This window comes from Neopsephotus bourkii, unplaced genomic scaffold (genome assembly GCF_033783945.1).
Source record: "Neopsephotus bourkii isolate Nb327-2 ecotype Australia unplaced genomic scaffold, CSIRO-AGI_Nbou_v1 NB_196, whole genome shotgun sequence".
Taxonomy (NCBI): domain Eukaryota; kingdom Metazoa; phylum Chordata; class Aves; order Psittaciformes; family Psittacidae; genus Neopsephotus; species Neopsephotus bourkii.
Window position 1 is genome coordinate 5,725,627 of NW_026900709.1, and position 22,077 is coordinate 5,747,703.

The following is a 22,077-nucleotide window of genomic DNA, read 5'->3' on the forward strand; positions in this document are numbered from 1 at the left end:
GTCGGAGCTGAAGGCACTAAACTAAATCAAAAGTATCAGACTGAAGTTGTCAAAGATGGATCCAGCATCCAAAAATGCAGAAAAAGAACAGAAAATAAAGACTGGGAACACCACAATGTAGAATAGGCTATAGGTAAGGTTAACAACAAAAAGCAGGTCTTTTAGCATAATTTTATACATCATTATTTGCACCTTTCTAGTTATTTCAGTGGAAGAGCTAGCAAGGGTATATAAAGGACTAGCATATTACAGACAATTTCTTCAAAAGACCATAACAGAGGATCCAGACAACTTTATTTTTGTGCTTTTGCCTGGTAGTCGCTTGCAGAATCAAAGACCAGGAAAAATTCCTGTATTTAGGGATTATTTTGTGGTTTTTGTGAGGTGTAATCATCAACTGTTATTAAAACTAATTTCATCATTACTAAGTCTCAAACAAGACATATCAAGCACCACTAACAGAAACATGTTAACTACACTTACAGTAAGTGTAAAGTTTCTTGTTTCTTTTTAATCTGCATCAGAATTCAAGGATTACAAATCATATTAACAAGCAGACATGGTAGCTAGATTTTTTTCCTCTCTAGACTGCACGTGTAAAGCAGAAAATCCCCAAGTATGTCTACTAGAGCATGCACTCACAGTAAATGTGGTTTGAGGTTATTTAGGCATGTCTTTCTGCATTAGGGTGGTACCTCAAAACTACACTTGGTTGGGTGGATTTTGTTGGGCCTCACACTGTAGGCAGCAGACTTTGACAGAAAAAAAACTTACGTGAAGTTCACCCGAAGGCCAGAGGCAGCACAAAGCTTACAACTCACAGGTTTCATACTGCACCTTCCCTCTGGTGGATATGGCCTTTTACTCTTTATCCACAGAAGAGACTAAACTAAGTGTGAGCATTTAATCTAGACAGGTAGCCAAGAGCATCAGCCTTTTAGGAGAGTAGTCAGAGCAGCAGTATATTGATAAGAACAAGATGATTTATTATAGGTTAACTAGCTGTATGCATCAAAGTATTAATATTTTCCCACTCTTTTTCTGTCTGCAGTTCATTACAGTCCTGCTGATGCATTTGTTGCACCTTTTTGACCATAACAATGAAGATTCAAAATTAGATTCTTGGTGTGTTTGATTAACTCAGGTGGAGCAGGAAACATAATAGAGGCAGAAAGACCAAGAATAAGTTTCAATAGCCAACAAATTGTATCACAGAAGAAATTTTCTTACCTAGAATAAGATTTAGATGAAAACACAACACTTTGATTCTATTTATGATTTGTTCTGACACTTCCCCCCCCCACAAAAATTACATAAATTCAAAACCAAACACATTAGCAGAAAGAACAGATTTTCCTCTAGACTGAAACATTTGTACTCTGAATGAACAATCACTACAGTATCCACAGCATCCAATAGTAGATCACCCACATCAGCAATGTATTATTTTGACAGTTATTTGGCCATGTTCGGTTTGGAAAGCTTTGTGTTTTTCCAGGAGAACCAGAAGAGCACCACAGGAAGAATGGACCTACATAAAGAAGGCAAAAGGCAGAGCAAGGCAACCAGAAGCCAACAGGAAAAGAGGGCAGCTGGTGAGGCAAATGGCAGCAGCCATCCCACCCGCTCTCCTCACAGAGAAGAAGCGGCTCCCCCTGACAACCAGCCCCATGCAGACAACTGTGGCCTTCCCTTGTTTCAGGCCACTTGCCCTCAGTGGTCACTCCAGTAAGCAGCACTCACACAGCAGCAGGCGGGAGGGAGCAATGGGGCTGTGGAGGTGAGAAATGGTGCTTGTGAACGTGGGCAGGGATATGTGCTGAAGCAAATCCCATGCAATGGGGACACAAAAATGAGAACGAAGACCTACCCAGCATGTCCTTACCTGACACTGCAACAAGGCAGCCCTGCTGCAATCCTTACACACGATGGCTGCAGCCTCAGGGTGTCTGTGCCTCTCACTAAGGGAGAGACAGGCCCCTCTCCTCACAGGTGCCTCCTCAGCTCCACATAGCCCTCAGCACACTCCATCAACAGAGGCTTCCCCTCAGAGGGGCAGCACAAGGGGCTCCTTTCCAGGGCATGGGACACTGAGGCTTCTATTCCCAGCTCTCACTCTTCTGGTCCCACAGCCTTGCAGGAGGCACCTCCCCACAAGAGGTCTGGCCCCTTTGGCTGCCCCATACCAGACCCGTCTCCTCAGCAGCCCAAGCTCATTTTCCACCCCAAGCACAGGTGTAGCTGAGTTCAGGTCACCCCCACATTAATTCATCCTCATTAGTAACAGGCTTGGTTTTGTTTTGTTTTTATTTACCTGAGCATTATCCACATATGCAGGTTTGGGATGAAGCCATCACTTGGGAAAGTCTTTCTGGCAGGTTGCCTTGACATTAGAAAGGAGAAGAGCTGCTCCCACCAGCAGATGTTGCAGCAGGCCACGGCAGCCCATGGCTGAGGGTGACAGGAGCAGCAGGTGAGCCCAAGCTGGCCCCACCTCCAACACACAACCAGCCCGCTCTCTCAGATCCTCCCCAAGGGCATGTCTTCCACATGCTGGTTTCTCACCTCACATCAGGTGAGGTATCAACCTTCTCCTCAGGCCAGGCAGACTCAAAGGTGTCCTTCCTACCTACCATTAACTGGACCTTCCACTCAGGAAGCACCAGCAGACATGGAGGCCAGGCAGGCTCCCATACACACTGTCTGTACTTCACCTTTTCCAGTCCTTCGTTAAGGAGGCTTTTGCTCCCACAGAGGATCCATGGTTGTACTCAACCTCCGTCAGACGGGAGATACCCCCCGGCCAAGGAAAGCGGCAGCCACGCATGGAGGCGCAGTGAGGTGGGCGCTGAGGGGGAGGAGGCTGAGCCCCCGCCCGCCCGCCCGCGGCGATGCCCTCAAAGCCGCCATTCCCAGAGCGTCAACCTCCTAGAGCAGTCCCAGAGGAAACCTGGAGCAAGGCGCGCTCCCTGAGGCCTTCCTTTAAAGGGACAGCACGGATCAAGGTAAAAAGGTCTGGCATTTAAGATGCGCCAGGCCGGCATCTTAAATCCCCGCAGTTTCTGGAAAACTATTCCTCAGTTCTGATTTAGAACTAGAGGAATACAGACCGTGTGTAGCCTCCCCATTTCACCATAATGATCCTCTAGCTGACTGATCAGCTACTAGGCTTTCAGGCTTTTTTTAGACTTTACTGTTTCCTCAGAGCGGTCACTTTTGGGGACTAGATGACAGCCCCGTGCCTGCCCCTTCATGTGTTACAACTTCAGAATACTTCGGAAAAACACAGGGGAAAATACGAAGCTGGCAGAGGTCTGGAGAATACAGCTTAGGTAGAAACATACTGGGACACTAAATACAAGGAAGTTAACTTAAGAATCATCAGATATCACAAAGGTGAATGCCTACTGGGAAAAAAAGTAGTAAAACATTTACTATATAGAGAAAACAGGCACTATTGGCCAAAGTGACAGGAAAAATCCCACATAAGTGAAATCTACCTTAATAAGTACATAAGGCATATCTCTTTCAAGAATTTTAAATCTCAGGTAATAGCAGGTAAATCATCATTCACAGAATGTCAACTCTAAGTGCATTATTAATTATATTCTTGTTCAGATTCCTCCTGGAAAATGGCAAGAAGATAAATCTGCACAGGAAAAACTAAGAGCAGAAAAGGCAGAGGGGTGATGGCTACAAGAGGAAAGAACAAGAACAGAAATAAAGAAAGAGCAGCAGGAACAAATGGAAAAAGTGAAGGCAGATCTGGAAAAGGAACAGAGAAGCACTGTGGAGATGTGTGTAGTGAGGATAATGTTTTCATTTTAGACAGGAACATTAGAATGGAATCATGACACAGAACTACTGTAATCCTTGTTTTGCTTTTTGTCAGCCACCCATATGCATCCAAACACATCAATGTTCCAGCATGAAGAAACAGATGTAACACAAAGCATTTTCTGATATAATAGAAGACTAGTAACGCATAAGAGTATGAAGGAGCCAGCAAACTGATCCAGTACCCTCAGGCAAATTCCAAACTAGAGGATAACAATCACAGACCTTTTCATCTGAAACATGTGCATACATAAAGTTCTATCTTTCAGCAGCATATTAGATTTTTCCTAACTTTAATGTTGCATGTATGTCTACTAATGTAATTTAATTCTTTTTAAAACTTTCATCCATTTATCATTATTCTGAATTCTGAGACTGCCCTAAAATTACAATTTCCAAGTTATTAATGAAAAATCAGTATTGACAATAAACTAGAGTCATTAAACAAATTCAGTTTTCCAACCAATTGCAACTAGCTTGTAGGCAGTTCATGCAGACAACATTCTGCTTTTTTCCATACAGCACCAAAACCACTACTGAGCATTTTCCCTGACAAAAACCTCCGTGTGGTAACAACTACATAGGTATAAAGATACCTCATAGTGATGTATGTTATTCCTTAATGATATAAGAACTTTCTACTGAAAAAAATAAAATAAAATGCAGTAAGAGCACTTTTGCTCTTTATCTCTGCTGATATAGTTTTAGGGAAAAAAATAACCACCACTAAATACTTAAGGCAAAGTTCTGGGAAACCCACCAGTATCAGAAACAAGCTCTAACATAATTATCACTTTTCTATTCACCTTTTGAAATGTTCTGCTTACACAAAACAACACATTCTGACATTATTTCATCGCTTTGCTTCTAAACTTTTTCATCGAGCTGTATTTACTGGGAGGAACAGCGACCTCCTTCGGTGGAGGAACTGTATTTACTGGGAGGAACAGCGACCTAGAAATGGACAGTTTTTAGTTCAGTCATTTGTAGAAGTGGCATTCTTTAATCAGATGGTTGAAAGAAAGAATAAATCTGACTTAAATAGTCTTTTGAGATTAGTGCCATGCCCTGCTTAACTTGATTTCAGGAAAAGCAAGTAGGCATTCAAGTCAAACTGCTAGGCTGGGAACGCTGAGTTACGGTTTGGAAATTATCTTAAACAGCACTTCATGGAGCAGAAGAACTTTAGTTTGATTTTCCGTAACTTCCAGTTCCCAAACTAAGGAGAATATTCCTCTGCTTCATGAACCTCCTCGACTTTCTTTCATGTTCCTTACTCTCAGTGTGAACTCTCCAGCAAATATAGCCCATTTTGACCCCCATTCTGTTTATATCTAAATCTCAGCCAAGGCTTTCCACTGCCTCCTTGCTTGTTGTAGCCTGGGTTCTTACTCTGGGTTTGTGTTCTTGCTCCATAAAGACATAATCTGATTTTTTCTTCCGGCTTCTGTTCTCAGAACTTTCCTAGCTGACTCTGCTCTTCTCCATCCTCTGCCTCCACATCCCTGTTTTACATAAACCACCTACCTGTATCCTATAGTCCTCATGTCCTTCTCAAAAACACACATGTAAAAATTCAACCCTGTACAGACAATGTGAAGGAAAGTAGTTGGGGGTTAGGTTTTTTTAATACTAACTTGCAGAACCAACCAGACACATGTGAAGCATCACTAACCAGCACCTGTTCTCTCTTTAGTCTAATTTCTCTCTCCTTTCTTTGGTAATCTGCTTAGCTCTTTGGGCTGGAACCTGCTCTTCTTCTGGCAAGAATGTTCAGCAAACCCAAGGTTGCTATAGCAATTAATAATAATTTATGTTTTAGTTTACAGAAACTAGAACAAGAGTAGAGGCGCCAGGAACAGGACACAGCAGTCACAATTAGAGAAAGTGGCACAGGAATGTATTTGGCAGCAGCAGAGGATTGTAACAGAAAATCATCTGCAGTTCCAGAAGAGACAGCTAAAGGAACAAGGAGCAGGTAGTCTGAAGAAACGCTAAAGCTTATTTTAGCTGCAGATAATTCATGTGAATGGATGATTTCTGGTAAAGACATAGACTTAGACTCTGTGTCTGCCTTGGAATTCCTGTGACGTCAACTCCCAAACTTGTAGTACCTCAGTTGCTTCTCTATTAAATAGATACGGTAACAGTCCCCTTTTCAGAGACCCTGCAACCTGGAGAAATTCAACAGCCTAGCTGTGATGCAACTGTGCAAGGTGCTAGCAGTAACATCCATGCTACATTTGTTCATTTCTTGATGTTTTTGTTACATAACTTTTCTGAAAACCTAAGTCCCAAGTAGCTACACAGTTGGGGGGAGGAGGGAGAGAAGATATTGTACTTCTAACAGATAGTTGCACAAAAAGACTTGAAAACCTAAATGCCAAACAGATTTTAAAAACTCCAATTATAATTTAAGATAAACTCATGCATTTGAGACAATACTTGTAACAGCATTGTAACAGTACTTTCTTTCTACTGGTAATTGATGAAAAAAGCATTTCCTAAATAGGAAGTAGGTGAGCAACTAATAGTTGTTGGTGATCTGTTTCTAAGAGGCAGAAAAACAGAGAAAGAGGAATGCCTGGAGTATGAAAGAAGAAACTGGGAGAAGATATGAGGCTGAGGAGCAAATAAAGAGGAAGATGCTGGACTAACTCTAGAGGAAGCCAAACAAGCAGCACAGGTTTTAATCAGGTATGTAGCTATTAATGAGAGTGAAGTCCTTTTTTTCTCAGTAATAATACATATTTAACACCCAGTGCCTGCCTATACAAAATACTCTGTAGTCAGGAGTTTTATCAGTACAGTTAACATTGAAGAGTAGCACTGATACCTCAGGAGTTGCCTTCAATTCAGACTCCAAGACATAATGCAGTTCTTCTGCTATTTAACCAGTTTTACAATGTTTCCCAAAATTCCATCAGCAATTCGAATATATCCTATCTGTATTTTTTAATTACTTTAGTTTTTAACATCCATTTATGCTACAGAAAGAAGCCCAATTAGATTTCCCCACATACCTGAAACTATGATTACTTTTACACAATCCGTCAGAACAGATTCCAGCATAGTATGCCTCCAGGACTTCACTCCTACCAGCACCTCAGAACACAGGACCCAGGAGTCTGCGTACCACACACTAAAACATTGCAAAGAGCATAACAGACCTTCTTAAAGCAAGCCTTCTTGAAGAAAGGTCTTACAGACCTTCTAAAAGGAGCAGACCTTCTTAAAGGAACACAGGACCCAGGAGTCTGCATACCACATTCTAAAACATTGCAAAGAGCATAGCAGACCTTCTTAAAGGAAGCCTAGATCAATTTGTGAGCCACAAACCACAGCTGAGCACTAGCAATTATCTCCTGCTTGCTGTTATGACAGGAGAACAAACTGCCCCAAATGTGTAAGCCAACATCCTCTTCCTCAGCTCATTCCAAACATTGCTTAAATCCAACTCCTGGGGGAAGTCCAGCCTCCCTGCCTCAGAAGGCACTGTATACACTGTGGCAAAGTCAAAGAAACTAGGGGTGAATCAGTGATGAGACCACTGAGTGTGTAGTTTCAAGTTGAAGCACCAGCTTTCTAAACCAAGGAGGAAGCCTGTCCTGTGTCTGCAATCTGCTTTAACACCTTTTACAGGCAAAGAACAGATCTAGAACAACCTCTGCAGTTCCAACCAGCACTACTAATAGAAGCTACCAGAGTAGAACACACTCAAGATGTTCTTCACCTACCACGGATGCTTTCTTATTTTCAGCTCCTTGAAAAGCTAGGCCTGAAAACTACAAATGAATAAATGAATGCCTGGAATAGGTCACTGCAGTGAGCTCTTTCAATTGCAGACTAACTCAAGATTCCAATCTTCAATTCAAGAGAGGAACAACATTCCTTTTCAAGATAGGTGCTATTCTCATTCAGAAAGCTGTTTTCTCCAGACTTCACCAGTAGTCTGTGCATACATTCTATGATCACAAGTAAAAGCACGCATTCATGTTTTATGAGCCAGCAGAAGTAAATCTAGACAGACCTAGAGGTGCCACATTGGTCTATTTTGTGCTGAGAGAAAATAATGCATCTATCAGTTTATAAGAGATACGAAGACCTCAGTGCTGACTTTTGGGAGAATTCTCCAAACCAAGAAATTGCAATAAATGTACCACTGTTTAAGTAAAAGGCTAGATTTCAGATTCAACAATAAGACAACAGAGGAACTACAAGGAAATTTTCTTCCTTGCAAAGTAGGTTTATTTTCTGCTTCTCTAATGTTACATAAGAAAGTGTAACATTTGTAGATTCAGTTCATATTGCAGTTCCTGTAGAGAGTCTCGTGTGGTGAAATCAAAATTTGCAGTCTCTAAATTGAAGCTGAACTTCATTAAGTATGCATTAAGTACCGATTCTAAAAGCAAAACCAAAACTGGTTTACACTACTTCCAACTTGCACAATTCCTACAGTCCTCTCTATTGACTACTCTCAGAAGTTGATTTTCTCATTTAAGAAAATTTACCCAAATAGCAATAATTCAGAAGTGCATACCAAAGATGCAGGACAGATATTTTTGCATTGTATTCTTAAAACTAGCTTCAATTTAAAGTAGAAAAAGCTAAAAAGTAGCATACAGTTGTAGTGCTTCTGAAACAATACATGGGCAGTCAAAATTTGTGACAGACTGAGTTTTAGCATCATCTGACACCCTAACTGCAGTTCAAATCCTGCAAACTCACACATTTAATTTCAAAATCTTATTTAGTTGATGACGATGTAGATATATTTATACTTAAAAGAATACAGAAATCCTTTAAACATAGCAACTTTAAGAAAATCTGTTGAGACCGATTAATTTTGTAAAGCACTTATCAATACAGCTTTTATACGCCACTGTACTGAATACTAAAAATACCAATTTCAAAATTAGAACTAAATACTAGCTTCCACCGCATAACTGACTCAGTGAAGATGGTTTCATTCTCCCATCATTTTTCTTAAACACTTAAAAACCAGCCAGGAACAGCGGAGCTCAGTTCTTCCAATATGTAGGCAAGCATGTAAGCAAATTGCAGGAGAAAAAAAGAGTATTTTCTGATTTTCCCCAACATATGAAGGCTAACCCAACTTGCAGGCATGCTTCAAAGCCAAGAGTGATTTAGAAATTCTACTCTTCTCAGAAAGAAATTCTTTAAAAAGTAGTTCTTCCAGAGAAATGAAGAAATTTCAAGTCTGTCTAATCCTTGAGTTCAAAACTCAGGTTTAAATGTGCAACTTCCAAGAATGATATTTCTTAAGAAAGGTACTAGTGCATCTGTGTAGCACATGTATCTTCTCATTTTACATGAAACTCCTCAAAAGTAATCTTTGATGCAGAGTTTTCCTGTTATTACTGTTCCATCAAGTTATAACAATGCAGACACTGCTCTAGACCAGCAGCTCCGCTGAGGCACTAGCTTCACGTCTGAGGCTTCACAAGTCTGAGAAAGAGGTCAAATCAGTTTGTCACTGGTACCTTATCCACTCTGTAGAGAGATGTATTTTAGGACAAGGTTAACAAAAATTTCTTCGCCTTGAGCTTCAATCTCTGCAGGAAACCCTCCTCCATAGTCTCAAGAGAACCAAGTGCAGTGCTTCAACTAGAAAGCTAATATAAATGAGCATATTAAAACAGATTTGGAATAGGAAAGTGAACAATAAGAAGCAAAGATAGTGCAGGAACTAGAGTACGAGCATCACACCCATGGGATATGGACTCAGTTCTCAGCTCCACCTTCGGCTTCCAGAGTGACCCAAGTACATTACCACCCCCTGAGCCTCAGATCCTAATTTGCCAAAGGGCAATAATAAGGATTTTGTTTACCAAGAGCATTATATAAATTAAAATTAGAAGATGAACTGATAGTAATCACAAGGCTGTTTTATTTCTGGTATTCTGAAGCAGACGTATTTACTATTCTAAAAGAATACTGGAAAAAAAGGGCAAAGAAGCTATGTTGTTCTACATCCCAGTAGAAATCCCTCTTCCCCCTAAGAACTGAATTACATCAAATACTTCAATAAAACCCCATATTCTGATATTTTGTAAACAAAAATTTTAATCTTTGAAAAAATTGCTTAGTGCAACTATGTGTACAAAAGTATTATTAAATCAGAAAGAGGACACAAACCACAAGCATGAAAGAAAATGCATTTCTAGCTTTACAGCAAAAGGTAATAATTCAAAATATGCAATTTCTTCCAAGTATGCCAGCACTAAAATGCACCTTTAAATGAAGTTGGCATTCATAGTGAACTTGATTTACCAAGCCATACATGAATCCTATTTATCTGCAGAAAAGCTGAAGCAGGGACAGTGCAGAAGTCTTCTCCCAACACTACTCTGCCCACAGCCTCCCATCTCAGCTTTCATAACCAGTAACATGTTCTCAAACTGACCATTTAGAACCTGCAACTAGCCAGAACACGAGATCGACCCTCATGATGCCTGCTGAACTGTAACTCTTCTTTGTCATCCATCATAGACACAGAGAGATTAATGGTACCATGATCATATGAGATGTGAACATTAAAAACCATCTTCGTATTTCCTTCCAAGCTGCATTTTCAGTTTAACTTTTGTGCATGATGTTCTATGTAGCTGTATGTGAATATTCGCTAACAAGAAAAACACACAGATAGTAGTCTCAAATAGTCACCTGAAAACTAAACAGATCACGTATTTCACTGGGGCAAGCAGAAAAAAGTTGTTGGGTTGTTAGTTGGGTTTTTTTAATGAGGTATATTTAAAGGGCACATTTTTTTCCCTGGCTTCAGCATATATTTACTGGAAAAGCATGCCCTAATTATAACTTCCTATCATTTGGCTCATTTCCAAATACTTGAAAAGAAAATACAAGTTGTTTATAAAATTGTTTTTCTTGTTTATTTTAAATGAAGCTGGTACAGACAATGTCCATTCAAAACCCATGTCCCAGGCCAAAAGGTACAAACAAGAGTGTCAAAGTAACACCAGTTGTCTGCTGTGAACATTCCTGCACGAATACCTGCGTGTACTAATTGCTATATGAAGTTAAAATGCTTCTGGGCTCTTCTGGCAAGATTTAAGAATCATTAGGGTTTTCAATTTTATGTCTTCAGCAAAGCCATCTCTGGAGCAAGGTACAGATGACAACAGTTCTAGCTTTTCCATTTCCAACTTGGTAATCTTCTTCATTGGGCCATCAGCACAATTTAAGCAAAATAGCTCTGAGTTATGGATACACAATTTCTCCACAGTTTAGTTCTCTGAAAAACTTCATCTCGCACTGAAAGTTATAGTCCAGGAGTGAAACAGTCACACATCAAAACTTCAGGGCAGATATGGAAGTCATTAAGAACACTTGCCCACCTGGCAGATCTTACAGCCTTCGTGCCTGAAATGCACGAACCTAGTGAACATACAAATGCATGTGTGTACGTGTATTTCTAAAGGGGAGGGCAGAAGGGAAGAGGGGAGCAAGGCTGCAGCTGGATCACAGAAGTTCAGCACAATGAAAACAGAAACAATAGTGTATAATGAGCACGAGAATTCAAAATACCAGACGCTTGAAAATAAACTCCCAGAGATGGGGTGCCAGTTTCAATTCAGTGTTGAACACCACATTACAAAAGAACTATTATTTAAAAATAAAAAAGGATTAAGGGGGGAGAAAACAAACAGAAGGATCTAAATTGTTGAGTGACCCCCCGTCTGTTCCTGATAAACTTCAATCACATCTTCCTCCTCCATCCCCAGCTGCAAGAACAGAAAAGAACAGCATATAATTGTTATAAATCTTATGTACTGAATTCAGAGCAGGTCCTAGACAAGTTATACAATGGTTTCTTCCTCTGTTCCCTCATAATTCATCAAAGAAGTGAAAAAAATTTTAGTCGCCATCTCACTAGCCAACACTCATGATTTTAGTCCTTTTCCTTCAGCCTTATACATATCAGTCAAAGAAAAACCCTTATCATGAAGCCAAAATCCACTTGAGGGACAGTATGCATCAGCCTGGAAGTGGCTAGCTTTACCTTTCCCTAAACCCCTTTTTCTCAGGCAACAGATGCACAGAACATAAGCATCATCACAGTGAATGCATGAGCTGTACAGCCACGTGAATTATATATAGCACACCACTAGCTCAACAAAACAGCTAAGACCTATGGTTTGCAACTCAAAGCCTGGTTATGACTGCTCTCTTTAAGAGGGTAACTTGTTCAATTTCAAGGTACACAAGTTTGGTTTTTCAGAAGGTCATTTTTATAAGCATTTCTTCCTGCTTTGTCATAACAATTGGTGGCAGTCACTAGAGAGCAGAAGTAATCAGTTTTCTGTTTATTTACACTTTGACCTAATAAATGTGAATTAAATACATATTTATTCCAAAGTCACACTGAAGTTCTAGCTCAACAACTGGAAAATTTCCTTAATTTTTTTTTCCTTTCTCTCTGATAAGCCGTGACTATACCCCCGCACTTCTGAGACAAGGTTACACATGAAGGTTCAACCAATCTTTCTCAACTGCATACTGGCCTTATTAAAGATCCTAGGTTAGACAAATAGAGTATATTTGACTAAATGCAGTCAACAAAGTTGGTTATATTTCAAGAAACACTTTAATTCTGGTTAACAGTCTAGCAGAACATATTAACCAACCAGTTTGGTATTTAGTTTCTCCAGGTAATTATGTAGCACTTATTTTAGAAAGAAACTCACCTCCTTGGGGGTATGATTATCAGTAATTCTCTGACCCTCAAAAAGGAACCTGAGTGAATTCATTGGAACACCCTAAAAAAAAGGAACAGATGTACAAGAAAAAAAACACAAAACTTACTGAAACTTATATGGATTTACAAGAAAAACATGTTTAATAAAAGCAACACATGTGAAAGTCAAAAAAAAAAGAGAAAGTGTTAGTTCCTGTTACACAGAGAGCTCAGCTATTCTGTTGCGACCATGTAAACTACAAAGTGACTCAAGGAACATGATAGTGCTAAAATATATGCTTGTTCTGAAGTCTCACTGGAGTTCTATCTCAACAACTTGGAATTTTACTTAGCTTCCCCCACCATCTTTGTTTATTTATAATTACTGACTACACCCTCCCTTCCAAGATATCACACATGAAGGCCCAGTCTTTTCTGAACTGCACATCAGCCTTATTAAAGATGCTAAGACAAGAGGAAGAACATAATGTTTACTTCATGAACTCCTACCCTTGCATCCCCAGTCTTTCATCACCACAGGAACAGAAACCTCTGGCATTATCAGTTCTGCAAAAGCTCTACACTGGGGATAAGAAAGAGCAGAGCCGAGGGAGAGAAAAAGAAATAAGATTCAAACAAGGAGAATGGAGCGTCCCAGCCATAAATCAACTTGCCGCATGTCTGTGGTACAGTGTGCCTGTGTTGTAGCACAATATCGTACTTCATCTCATCAGATGAGGCAAACACATCATCTTTTTCTTCTCTTTCAGATTGTGAGCAAAACAAATGCAAGTGGAATGTGACCAGTCTTGTGCATCAATTAGATCTCAGAAGCACTGCTTGCAAATAACTAGGCAGAAAACCTCACAGGAAAGAACAGCTCTTCACACTGTTTCAACAATCCCCTCTGGCCATGTCCGTGGTTCCTTTACCAGAGAAAGGCTACTTGACACCAAAAAACCATACTGACTACTCATGAAGAAAATCACAGACTCTCCAGAACTCAGCCCAGAGATAGATACACCTGTGCTCATTCAAATAATTATTTCTTCCTTAAAAAGGAATTCCACACATATGCATATTCATCAGTCAGTGAGACTACTGCATTCATTATTTCCAAGAACGTACTTCAAGATTTCTAAGTTAATCACAATTTTAATCATTTAGATTCGGCTACAAAGATACTTGGTGTTTAATCCTTTCTTTCATCCTATTTCGAGAGCATAAATAACCCAGTCTACAAAAAACTTCAACTGAAAAGTTCAACTTGTCTTAAGGTATTAAGAAAACTCCCAAAATATTAGTTGTTAAGCCACACAAGGCATCTATCCCCAAAGCTGGAGGTAAACTAGGCCAGGGCTCCTGGAAATAGCGGCAGTGAATCCACAATATCTCCACTGAATCTGGAGATCTAATTTTGTTCCATAACAGTAGTTACTGTTTACCTACATTTGCAATTAATGTTGCAGATTTCTTTAACTTCGGGCATAACAGCTAGTGTTAATCAATTACCATATCAATGGCTGTAACAATGCCTAAAGCAGCTCTCATCCTGAACTGCAGTATTCTACAGCTTTAGGGGAATTTCACGTGGAGATGGGAGATTTTATAGGAAATATAAATGCATGCCCAGGCATTTTAAAAGGTAACTTCTGCATCTTCTGAACAGCCACCACATGTTTTCAAACAGTAACTTACTATAAAATTCACAACTATCTTAAATAGAAATACCTTTACTTGTCAGAAGAAATGAGGAGACCCATTGTATTTGTACTGTCAGATACCTGTTTTTTTCCTGGTAACTAGACAATAGCTTGACTGTCTCAACAAATGTCTTTATTTGAAAGAACAGTGAGAAAAGTAAAGCTAAAGTGCTTGGCTTTTTAATTCTCTTTTAAAGACAGTGGCATTGTTTCACAAACCTGTCTTTGACAGTATGATTCTTTGAGTTTCTTGAGGTGTGTTGTCATTTTCACCTTGAAGTGAATTTCACTGCTGTCCTAAGAACAGGAAAGAAAAAAGTTACTCTCTTCGTAGTAATTGCTTATTTTATCGATACTGATTTTCAAGACTTCCATTAAGAAAAACTTATGTAAAATTAACACAAAATGCAGCTTAACTATCATCATGTATACCTCGGTACATCATAATATGAACCTCCAGGATGATTTATCAGTCACTAAATTCATCATACACTTCCACAGAAAGCTCCATTTTAAAACAGATGGCATAGTATAGCCTTAGGCTCACTGTGGAGGTTTTTGATTTACAAGTACAAAAAAAACATTTATGGTTCAGTCTGTGCTTCCATCTTTACCCAGCTGATGTACTTACGAAACACAAACATACATATGCAGGGGACTTCTGCTCTAAGATTCCAAAATAGACAAGTTAAAGCTTGCATTTCAAAATACATACAAAACCTCATTCAATTAGAGTAATTATCTAAAAGTTAGGACGGAGGCAGACTTGGCAACACACCATTAACCTAAGGAAAAATCTCAGGTCTCATTCTATAGTCCTTCCTGCCAGCTACAAGATACGAATAACTACAACTATGAAAATGGCTACAGATAAAACACTCTCTGCAAGACATTGTGCAAAAAGCATGTGGGTCACATTCAGCTTTTGAATGTGTTCTCATCATTGCTGATTAAAACAGCAATAGGTAAGCTAGTTTGAGTTAGTCCTACTTGAAGTCATCTGTCTCCAGTAAAAACAGCACAGCAATCATGCTAATACTCCAATAAACAATACTGAGTTAAGCCATATGAGCTATAAGGGTTCTTTGCACAGAAGGACTTCTGTCCAAGAAGGATCTCACCATTCACATTCCAACACAATATGAATTCAGATTTATAATCCACCATTATCATCTGCCAACATCAAACAGAATCCCCTTCCTATCCCTGTCCAAGAAAGTTGACCTCATGCTTAGTGTACTCCATGAACTCTGAAGACCTTAACTCTGATCAAATTTTGCAATGTTTCATTCATACCCTTAGATAAATTAATCCCTCAATGTATCAGGTTCCCTTGTTATAAGACTGGGATCAGACTGACCAAATCCTGAGTCATAAGGATAAATTACTCAAGCTTTAAGAAAACAAAACATCACAAATCCAAACAAACAAAACAACAAAAAAAAACACAAAACAACCAAACTATCACAGAGAGTATACTAACACACCTTACTGGCAATTGATCAGTAGTTTATGGCAGTAGAGGAACCACAATGAACTGAAAATACCAACTTTCATGTGTTCATTTCTACAATACAAACTCATACCTCCAACAAATGTCAACAAGTAATTACGTAAAAACTCACCTGCCCAATGACTTTGAGTTTAATGTATTCCCCTTCTTTCTTATCTCCCAAGTCCTCAGCTGAAGGTTTTGCTTCCTGAAGGAACATTAAAGAAAATCAGTTCAACGCTTTATTTTCATAGGACAGTATGACAGCTGTCATCCTCTTTATTACTCAGACTATGGAAGGCACCTTCTTTCTTTCTTTCTCTGTGTGAAAATAGCATCGTAATATTATGAAAAGGCTACCTGTCTGTGAAGTTTGTTTAATGACAGAAGAGAAACACTGTGAAGAACATAAGAGATGCAGAAATGATAAGCATAGTCTTATACCACTAACTCCTAGTCAACAAGCAGACTGCAAAAAAGAAACACAGGAAGTGTACCAAGAAGGTCAGATATTTGACAGATAAAAGAACACCACAAGGAGACTAAGCATTTGTGACACCCTGTCAGTGTAAAGAGAGTGAACCAAACAAATATTTTTCAGTCTATTGCGCCAACAGCAGCCACTACTTTCAAAAGAATGGTCTGTCACCATCTTTTCTATGGCAACACAACAACATTAAGTAGCAGCTTCCTTCCAGCATGTTTGTTTTAAGTACACAATTCTTTAAAGCTGCAGTTCTCAGAACTATAGTGTTTTGATATCTTTTCAGGATAAAAAATTAATTGTACAGACAAGTTTGATTCACTTGCTTCATTTAGCACTACAGCCCAGCAAAATGGTTTAAGTATTTGTTCTGCAAGACATGAATTAAGGACATCAAAGTTTTTGTGTCAGCTGCTGATAGATAAGACAAGTGAGAGATCAGGCACTACTAACCCCATCCCTTGCCTGTCACTACATATTCTGGATCAGGCCTCAGTTATGTTCCACTGCAGCACAAAGGAATTTTACACAGACACTGCCTCAGGTCCAGATGGTGCTCGATGAAATCTTGTGAAGTAATCAGAAACAAGGATACCCTGCTGATCATGCTTCAAATCTTCCTGTATATCTTCCTGCTTAACACAGTAGACAAAACAAGCAAAACAGATGTAAGTTTTCCCAGACCTAAAGGGGCCGTTTGCTGAGTATACAGAAATATCCTTTGTTTGGTTGAACTTTAGGATCAAGCACCAAAACTACATACTAGGCCTTCTGTATTAAGTCCATCCATATATATCTCTGTATTAAAATGGCAGACAGGTCTTTTCAAGATGCCCTTTCCTCCTTAAAGAAGTTAAACATGCACAACTCCTTCAAATGTTAAAAAAAGTTCAGGGAATGGCAGGGAGCAAAGCCTGCAAACTCCTTCCTTATCTGTATCAGTATCCATCTGAAGAAAAGAAGGAGAGGAGCCTGCTATTTGTATCAGTTTGACTCGCTGCCTCAAGCCACATCCATTCAGTTTCTGCAATGACAAAAAGGATGACCCAGAGGCTCTATATGGATAACCCTGGTTTCAATACTACTGTTTTTTTTAAATACCTACCTGGCACAACGTGGACTACTGGAACTGATTCATCATCCTTTAAGCTCAAATCCAACAACTGACCTCAAGCTTTCAAGAAACCAAACAATCTCAGGTCTCCAAGCAAAGTCACTTAAGTGTGAAAGGAGTCTTCAACACAACAGCAGCTGTGCTCCCCACCGAAGTTTTCCCTTTCTCACATATCTAAACTCTAACCTCCTGGGCTTATTTGCAGGAATAAAATATACAGTAGTTTCCACTCCTAACTAAAAAGAGAAACAAAACTAAGAATCTGCAACTTTTCCTTATATCTTGCACAAACAGCAGTTCTAATTTTTATATGCAGGACTGGCAGCCCCTAGGAACTGGGGAGATTCAAATATCTATAGATCTGAAGCCTGTAACTTCAAAAGTATCTCTTGCTTTGCTATCACTGAAAGAACGTGTAAGAACATCCTGTCCCTTTACATGACATTTCAGATCAGTCACTGTCTTAGTTTACTTTATATAAAAACCAAGTTGCATAACAACATTATCTCATGAGTAGAGGCATTTGTAGCAGTTGATAGAGTTCTGTGCATTGTAACAGATCTACCTACTGAGCTTTCCAAAATAAATCATCTTGTACAAGGTATTACAAATCATCATAGCTACTATGACAGTGCCTCTGGCCAGCATGAGTGGAAAGCAATGACTCATAAGACTTTGATTCCTACCCGCAGGGAAGGAAGGCTCTAGTACTAAACACGCATAGGGGAAGGAGCAAACAGTAGAAAAAAGCAAAGGGATCTGGACTTTTGAAATGTAACACCATAAAGATGCTTGTTTAAAGCCCCGGCAACCTCTCATCCATGAAATAGGGGCAAACAGAGCTGTAATTTCAAGAGAAGTAAGATCAAATCAATGTTGACAATCCCAATAACTGAAACTAAAAAAAAAAAAATAAAAATAAAAAAAATTTGAAATTGGAGCACAACAAGACCCAGCAAGTCTGAAACAGCTCCCTGCATTTTGTCAGTGAGCTATACTGCGCCATTCAATGCCAAATGGTAAAGCCAACACAAAAACACTTAAGAACAAAGAAAGCAAGGAGACTGCAGAGTTACTAAACTACAAGCATTCACTAACAAAACCCTGGATCAGCAATCTGCAAGCAAAGCCTCCAGACTGCCATGCATTGTGAAGAGAACTGGTGAAAAAAAAATGGTGTTTAAGGTATCACATGAAACAGTATGTAAGAAAAAGGACTATCATACAAACAGAACAGGAATACCACAGCACGCAAGTTCTAACTTTTCATTAGATGCTTTAAGTTTTAAAGGCTCCATATTCCACAGTTTTCCTAAATAGCACAAAATGAGGCTCCTAGTACTCTCACGTTTATATATCAACATTAAATTCATGACCCTAAAAAAGCACATCTTGGATGAAACACGCTGGTATTGCTATTGCAACTAATGAAGCCACAAAACAAATGCTGTAAGGTAGTATATTGCAAATTTCCTCCTCCAGTTTTCTGAAGTGCTTGAACTATAATGTCCAAACCTGAAAAAAACCACCCTATACTCAGCACTCTTTAGATAAGCTTTAAAAAAATAAACGACAAAACCAAGATTACTAGAGGAACAGGACTGCAACACACTTAACACTGTAAATATAGTTACATTTGTTACAAGGGTGGAAAAGTGCATACAAACTACAGCACTGTTTGTTAGTAGGACATTGACAGATAAAAATACTCATCTAGATTCAATTAAATCAAAACCAGCTAGAGACCCTTGAGGGGAAAAACTATTCTTTTTGTTGCTAGTACGATCCCATCAAGAACACAGGTATTTTCTTTTTATTTCAGTCTGCCCTTCAAGTATTTTTCCTCATCATAAAAGTTAATTTCCTATCGGAAACTAGGTAACTAAATCAAGCACGCTTCCTTATTTATAATTAAGAGACAAACCAAAAATTGTCATAACTGGTGACAAATTATATCCTATTATTCCAGGACCAAAAAGACACCCCTGTGAGCATTCCACAATTTTTGGTAATCAAATTATTCCCATAGGAATGAGATTTACAGTGCTATGTTACCCTATGTTATGCTATTACTTGAGCACCTGTTTAGCTGTTGTTGTACAGTCCCCCAGAAGTGAATGACATAACAACATTGAGCTTCTCTATTAGAAAAGATATCAGGGTCCCTGTTAAAATCCCTTGAAGGTCTGTATCCAAAAAGGTTATCACATACACTGGATTTTACATTCTTCAAGCAGTTCCAAAGAACAAGTATGTGTGTATGTGTTTTGAACTTGCATGGAGAAGGAATTACCTAATGGAAGCTGCTATGTGTTAAAACATGCCTTAGTTCACAAATGCAGACAGCTACAGGGCAGGTCACATGAAAATCAGCCTATAAAATCTAGTTCAGAACTTGCTTTCTTTTTTTATGCAGCTACTTTCACAGATTTTACTAACTGGAAATGTGTCCTAATGGGTGCAGGCAACAGCTGTGCTCCTTGCTGCACTCTCACAGGCAGACATAGGCAGCAGCACCATCCTCACCAGTTGCATTGTGCTTGAAAGCTGGGGGCGGGGAGAAAGACCACCAGCATATACAGCTATGGCTTCTATTCACCGGCCATAATGTATCACGGCTATTCCTCAAAGCAGACACTACGTACTAAGCTTAGCCTTGTCTCTTCATACTTTTCATTTCCTGGCTGGCAACGGTACTATTCCTGACTTCACGGCACTACAAGAAAGATTTGTAGATACTGACATTATTTTTTCCAAAGTCAAACCGTCATTACAAAGTTAGAAAACACTGCCACATGAAGGCAATATAAAAATAAAGCAGAACAGAACACAAATTAAAAACGCAGTGATGTTTTCATTTCCCACCAGCAGGTCACATAGCCTACAGCAACAGTTGTAAGCAAACGACTGTACGCATGCCATGCCAAACAAGCCAGGAACTTGCAGCACAAGGAACTATTTAAGTCCCTGTTGAGAAGTCAGAATTGACAGGAACACAATGATATACAAGGACTGAGGGCAGGACAGTCTTGGTGAAGGGCAGCGTGTTTAATCTAGGGAAGCAACGCTCAGCTAAGAACGTCTGGGTTTTCCTCCCCTCCTTTTGCATTCCTAGGGCAAACAGAGGACCTGGGGGTCTCGCTTAACCCGCACAAAGCCTGCTCCGGGACAAGAGCATCCTATCACGCAGCTGGGGAATGGAAAACGAAAGAAAACAAATGTTGTGCAACACAGCTCACCCCTCGCTGCACTCCCGGGTTTCCAGGGCCGGGACTGCCCCGGCGGCAATCCCGGCCCGGAGCCCTGTGAAGCTGCCCGCACTCCGGCCGGACGCCAGCCCCGGCCCCGAGTATCCCCCTCTTGGAGCCCGCCCCCGAGTATCCTCGTCTTGGAGTCCGTCCCGTGCTCCTCGCTAAGCACCCTGAACGAAGAGAAAAGGGGGACTAAAGCAAAGGGGAGGAGGGGTGGCGGGTTGCAGGCAGAGTTTGGCCGAGGCCGGAGATCGGCACCCCCCTACACACACACTCCCTGAGGGCAACATTCCTCCCGGCGCCCCCTGGACTGCCGCGGCTCCGCTCGCCCCAGGGCGTCCTTCACAGAGCGCGGGGCCAGGCCGGGGCTGCTCCGCTATAGCTGGGGAAGGTGAGTGGGGGAGCGCAGGCAGCTCCTCCCACACCCCCGAATCTGCGGGGCCTGCCGCCGCCGCGCCACCTCCCCGCGTCCAGCGGCAGCTACCCCGGTACCCCTGCGATCGGTCGGCCGGGGCCAGGCACTCGTACCTGGTCCGACATGGCTCGGCCCCGTTACGTGCTGCAGGCTCGGCTGGGCCACGGCAAACGCTCCGCTTCTTTCTCTGCCCGCAGCGCAAACACAGGCCGCGGCGCGGGCGGGATTTCCGGTGAGCCTGAGCTCACTTCCCTTCCTGTGCGGCTCGGCTCCACCGCTCCGCCCAGCAGAGCTAGACCGGCTTCTCCTCCGGGAGCCCGCGCATCGGGACACGGAGCTGCCGCTTCTCCGGGCGGAGGTGAGGAAACGCAGCCGGAGGCCCCGCGGCCAGGCCAGGCGCCTGCGAATGCAGGCGCCCTGCAAGGGCCCGGCCGCGGAAATGCACCGAATGGCCTGCCCCTAAGTGAAGAAGATAGGTTTTTTTGTAAGCCCCGCTAGTTAACAGCCGGTCAAACGGCTGGAAATACGGGTCTGTACGGCCGTTCTGTCCTGCCTCGGAGAAGCCCCGTCACATAAGCTTCGTGACTAAAGCAGAGAGCAGAGCTGCAGCAAAAGTCACTGTAATGGCGTGCCAAGGTTTTTACTAAAGGATACATATAACAACAAACCTCACTTTCCTGTTTATACACGGGTTTTGGTTTTTTTTTTAATCACTGGAGCGATGCAAATAGTAGGAGCCACATGGTATTAAGCAAATACACATGGAGGCAGTTGCACAAACCTCTAGTGATACACCAGTACTAAAGTAGGTCCTACTTCAGTTGGCACAGCACAGCTAGGTAGAGATGTCCAGGTTAAACCACAACAAAGTTTTGCACAAGAAGCAACACCTACACCTTAAAAAGATTACATTTAGACCTAAAGCTGTTTGGATTGCAGTGTGTAACACCCCTCTGCTACAGCTATGACAGCTCCTGCATGGCATCACTGCTGGAGTAAGTACATGCTTGGCTCAGAAGTGGCTCAGAAACAGAAAAAAACATTTGTGAGAATAATACAATA

The 22,077-nt window shown here is 40.8% G+C and overlaps 1 protein-coding gene and 1 long non-coding RNA gene across 4 annotated transcripts; one reads left to right on the top strand and one right to left on the bottom strand.

The window, feature by feature from the left end:
• Window positions 1-2,880: 2,880 nt before the first annotated feature.
• On the top strand, window positions 2,881-6,512 carry LOC133225415 (uncharacterized). Of its 2 annotated transcripts, none has more exons than XR_009729146.1 (3): window positions 2,881-3,005; window positions 5,660-5,815; window positions 6,394-6,512. It is a non-coding gene; the product is annotated as an uncharacterized LOC133225415 (long non-coding RNA). The 2 variants fall into 2 exon arrangements; XR_009729147.1 differs by having other exon boundaries at window positions 5,667-5,815.
• Window positions 6,513-10,725: 4,213 nt separating this feature from the next.
• SUMO1 (small ubiquitin like modifier 1) lies at window positions 10,726-21,285 on the bottom strand. 2 transcript variants are annotated; one of them, XM_061377756.1, is made up of 5 exons: window positions 21,129-21,285; window positions 15,885-15,959; window positions 14,479-14,556; window positions 12,567-12,638; window positions 10,726-11,256 (listed from the first exon to the last, which is right to left on the bottom strand). In XM_061377756.1, the coding sequence occupies exons 1-5, from the start codon at window positions 21,138-21,140 to the stop codon at window positions 11,227-11,229; spliced, it is 267 nt and encodes an 88-aa protein (XP_061233740.1). In that variant the 5' UTR covers window positions 21,141-21,285; the 3' UTR covers window positions 10,726-11,226. The 2 variants fall into 2 exon arrangements, with proteins under 2 accessions (XP_061233740.1, XP_061233730.1); XM_061377746.1 differs by having other exon boundaries at window positions 10,726-11,603.
• Between the last annotated feature and the right edge of the window lie 792 nt (window positions 21,286-22,077).

Coding starts and splice junctions, on each gene's coding strand:
- SUMO1 (XM_061377746.1), bottom strand. Junction 14,557..15,884: donor AACTCAAAGTCATTGGGCAG/GTGAGTTTTTAC, acceptor TCCTGTTCTTAG/GACAGCAGTGAAATTCACTT. Junction 12,639..14,478: donor AATCATACTGTCAAAGACAG/GTTTGTGAAACA, acceptor CCTTTTTTTTAG/GGTGTTCCAATGAATTCACT.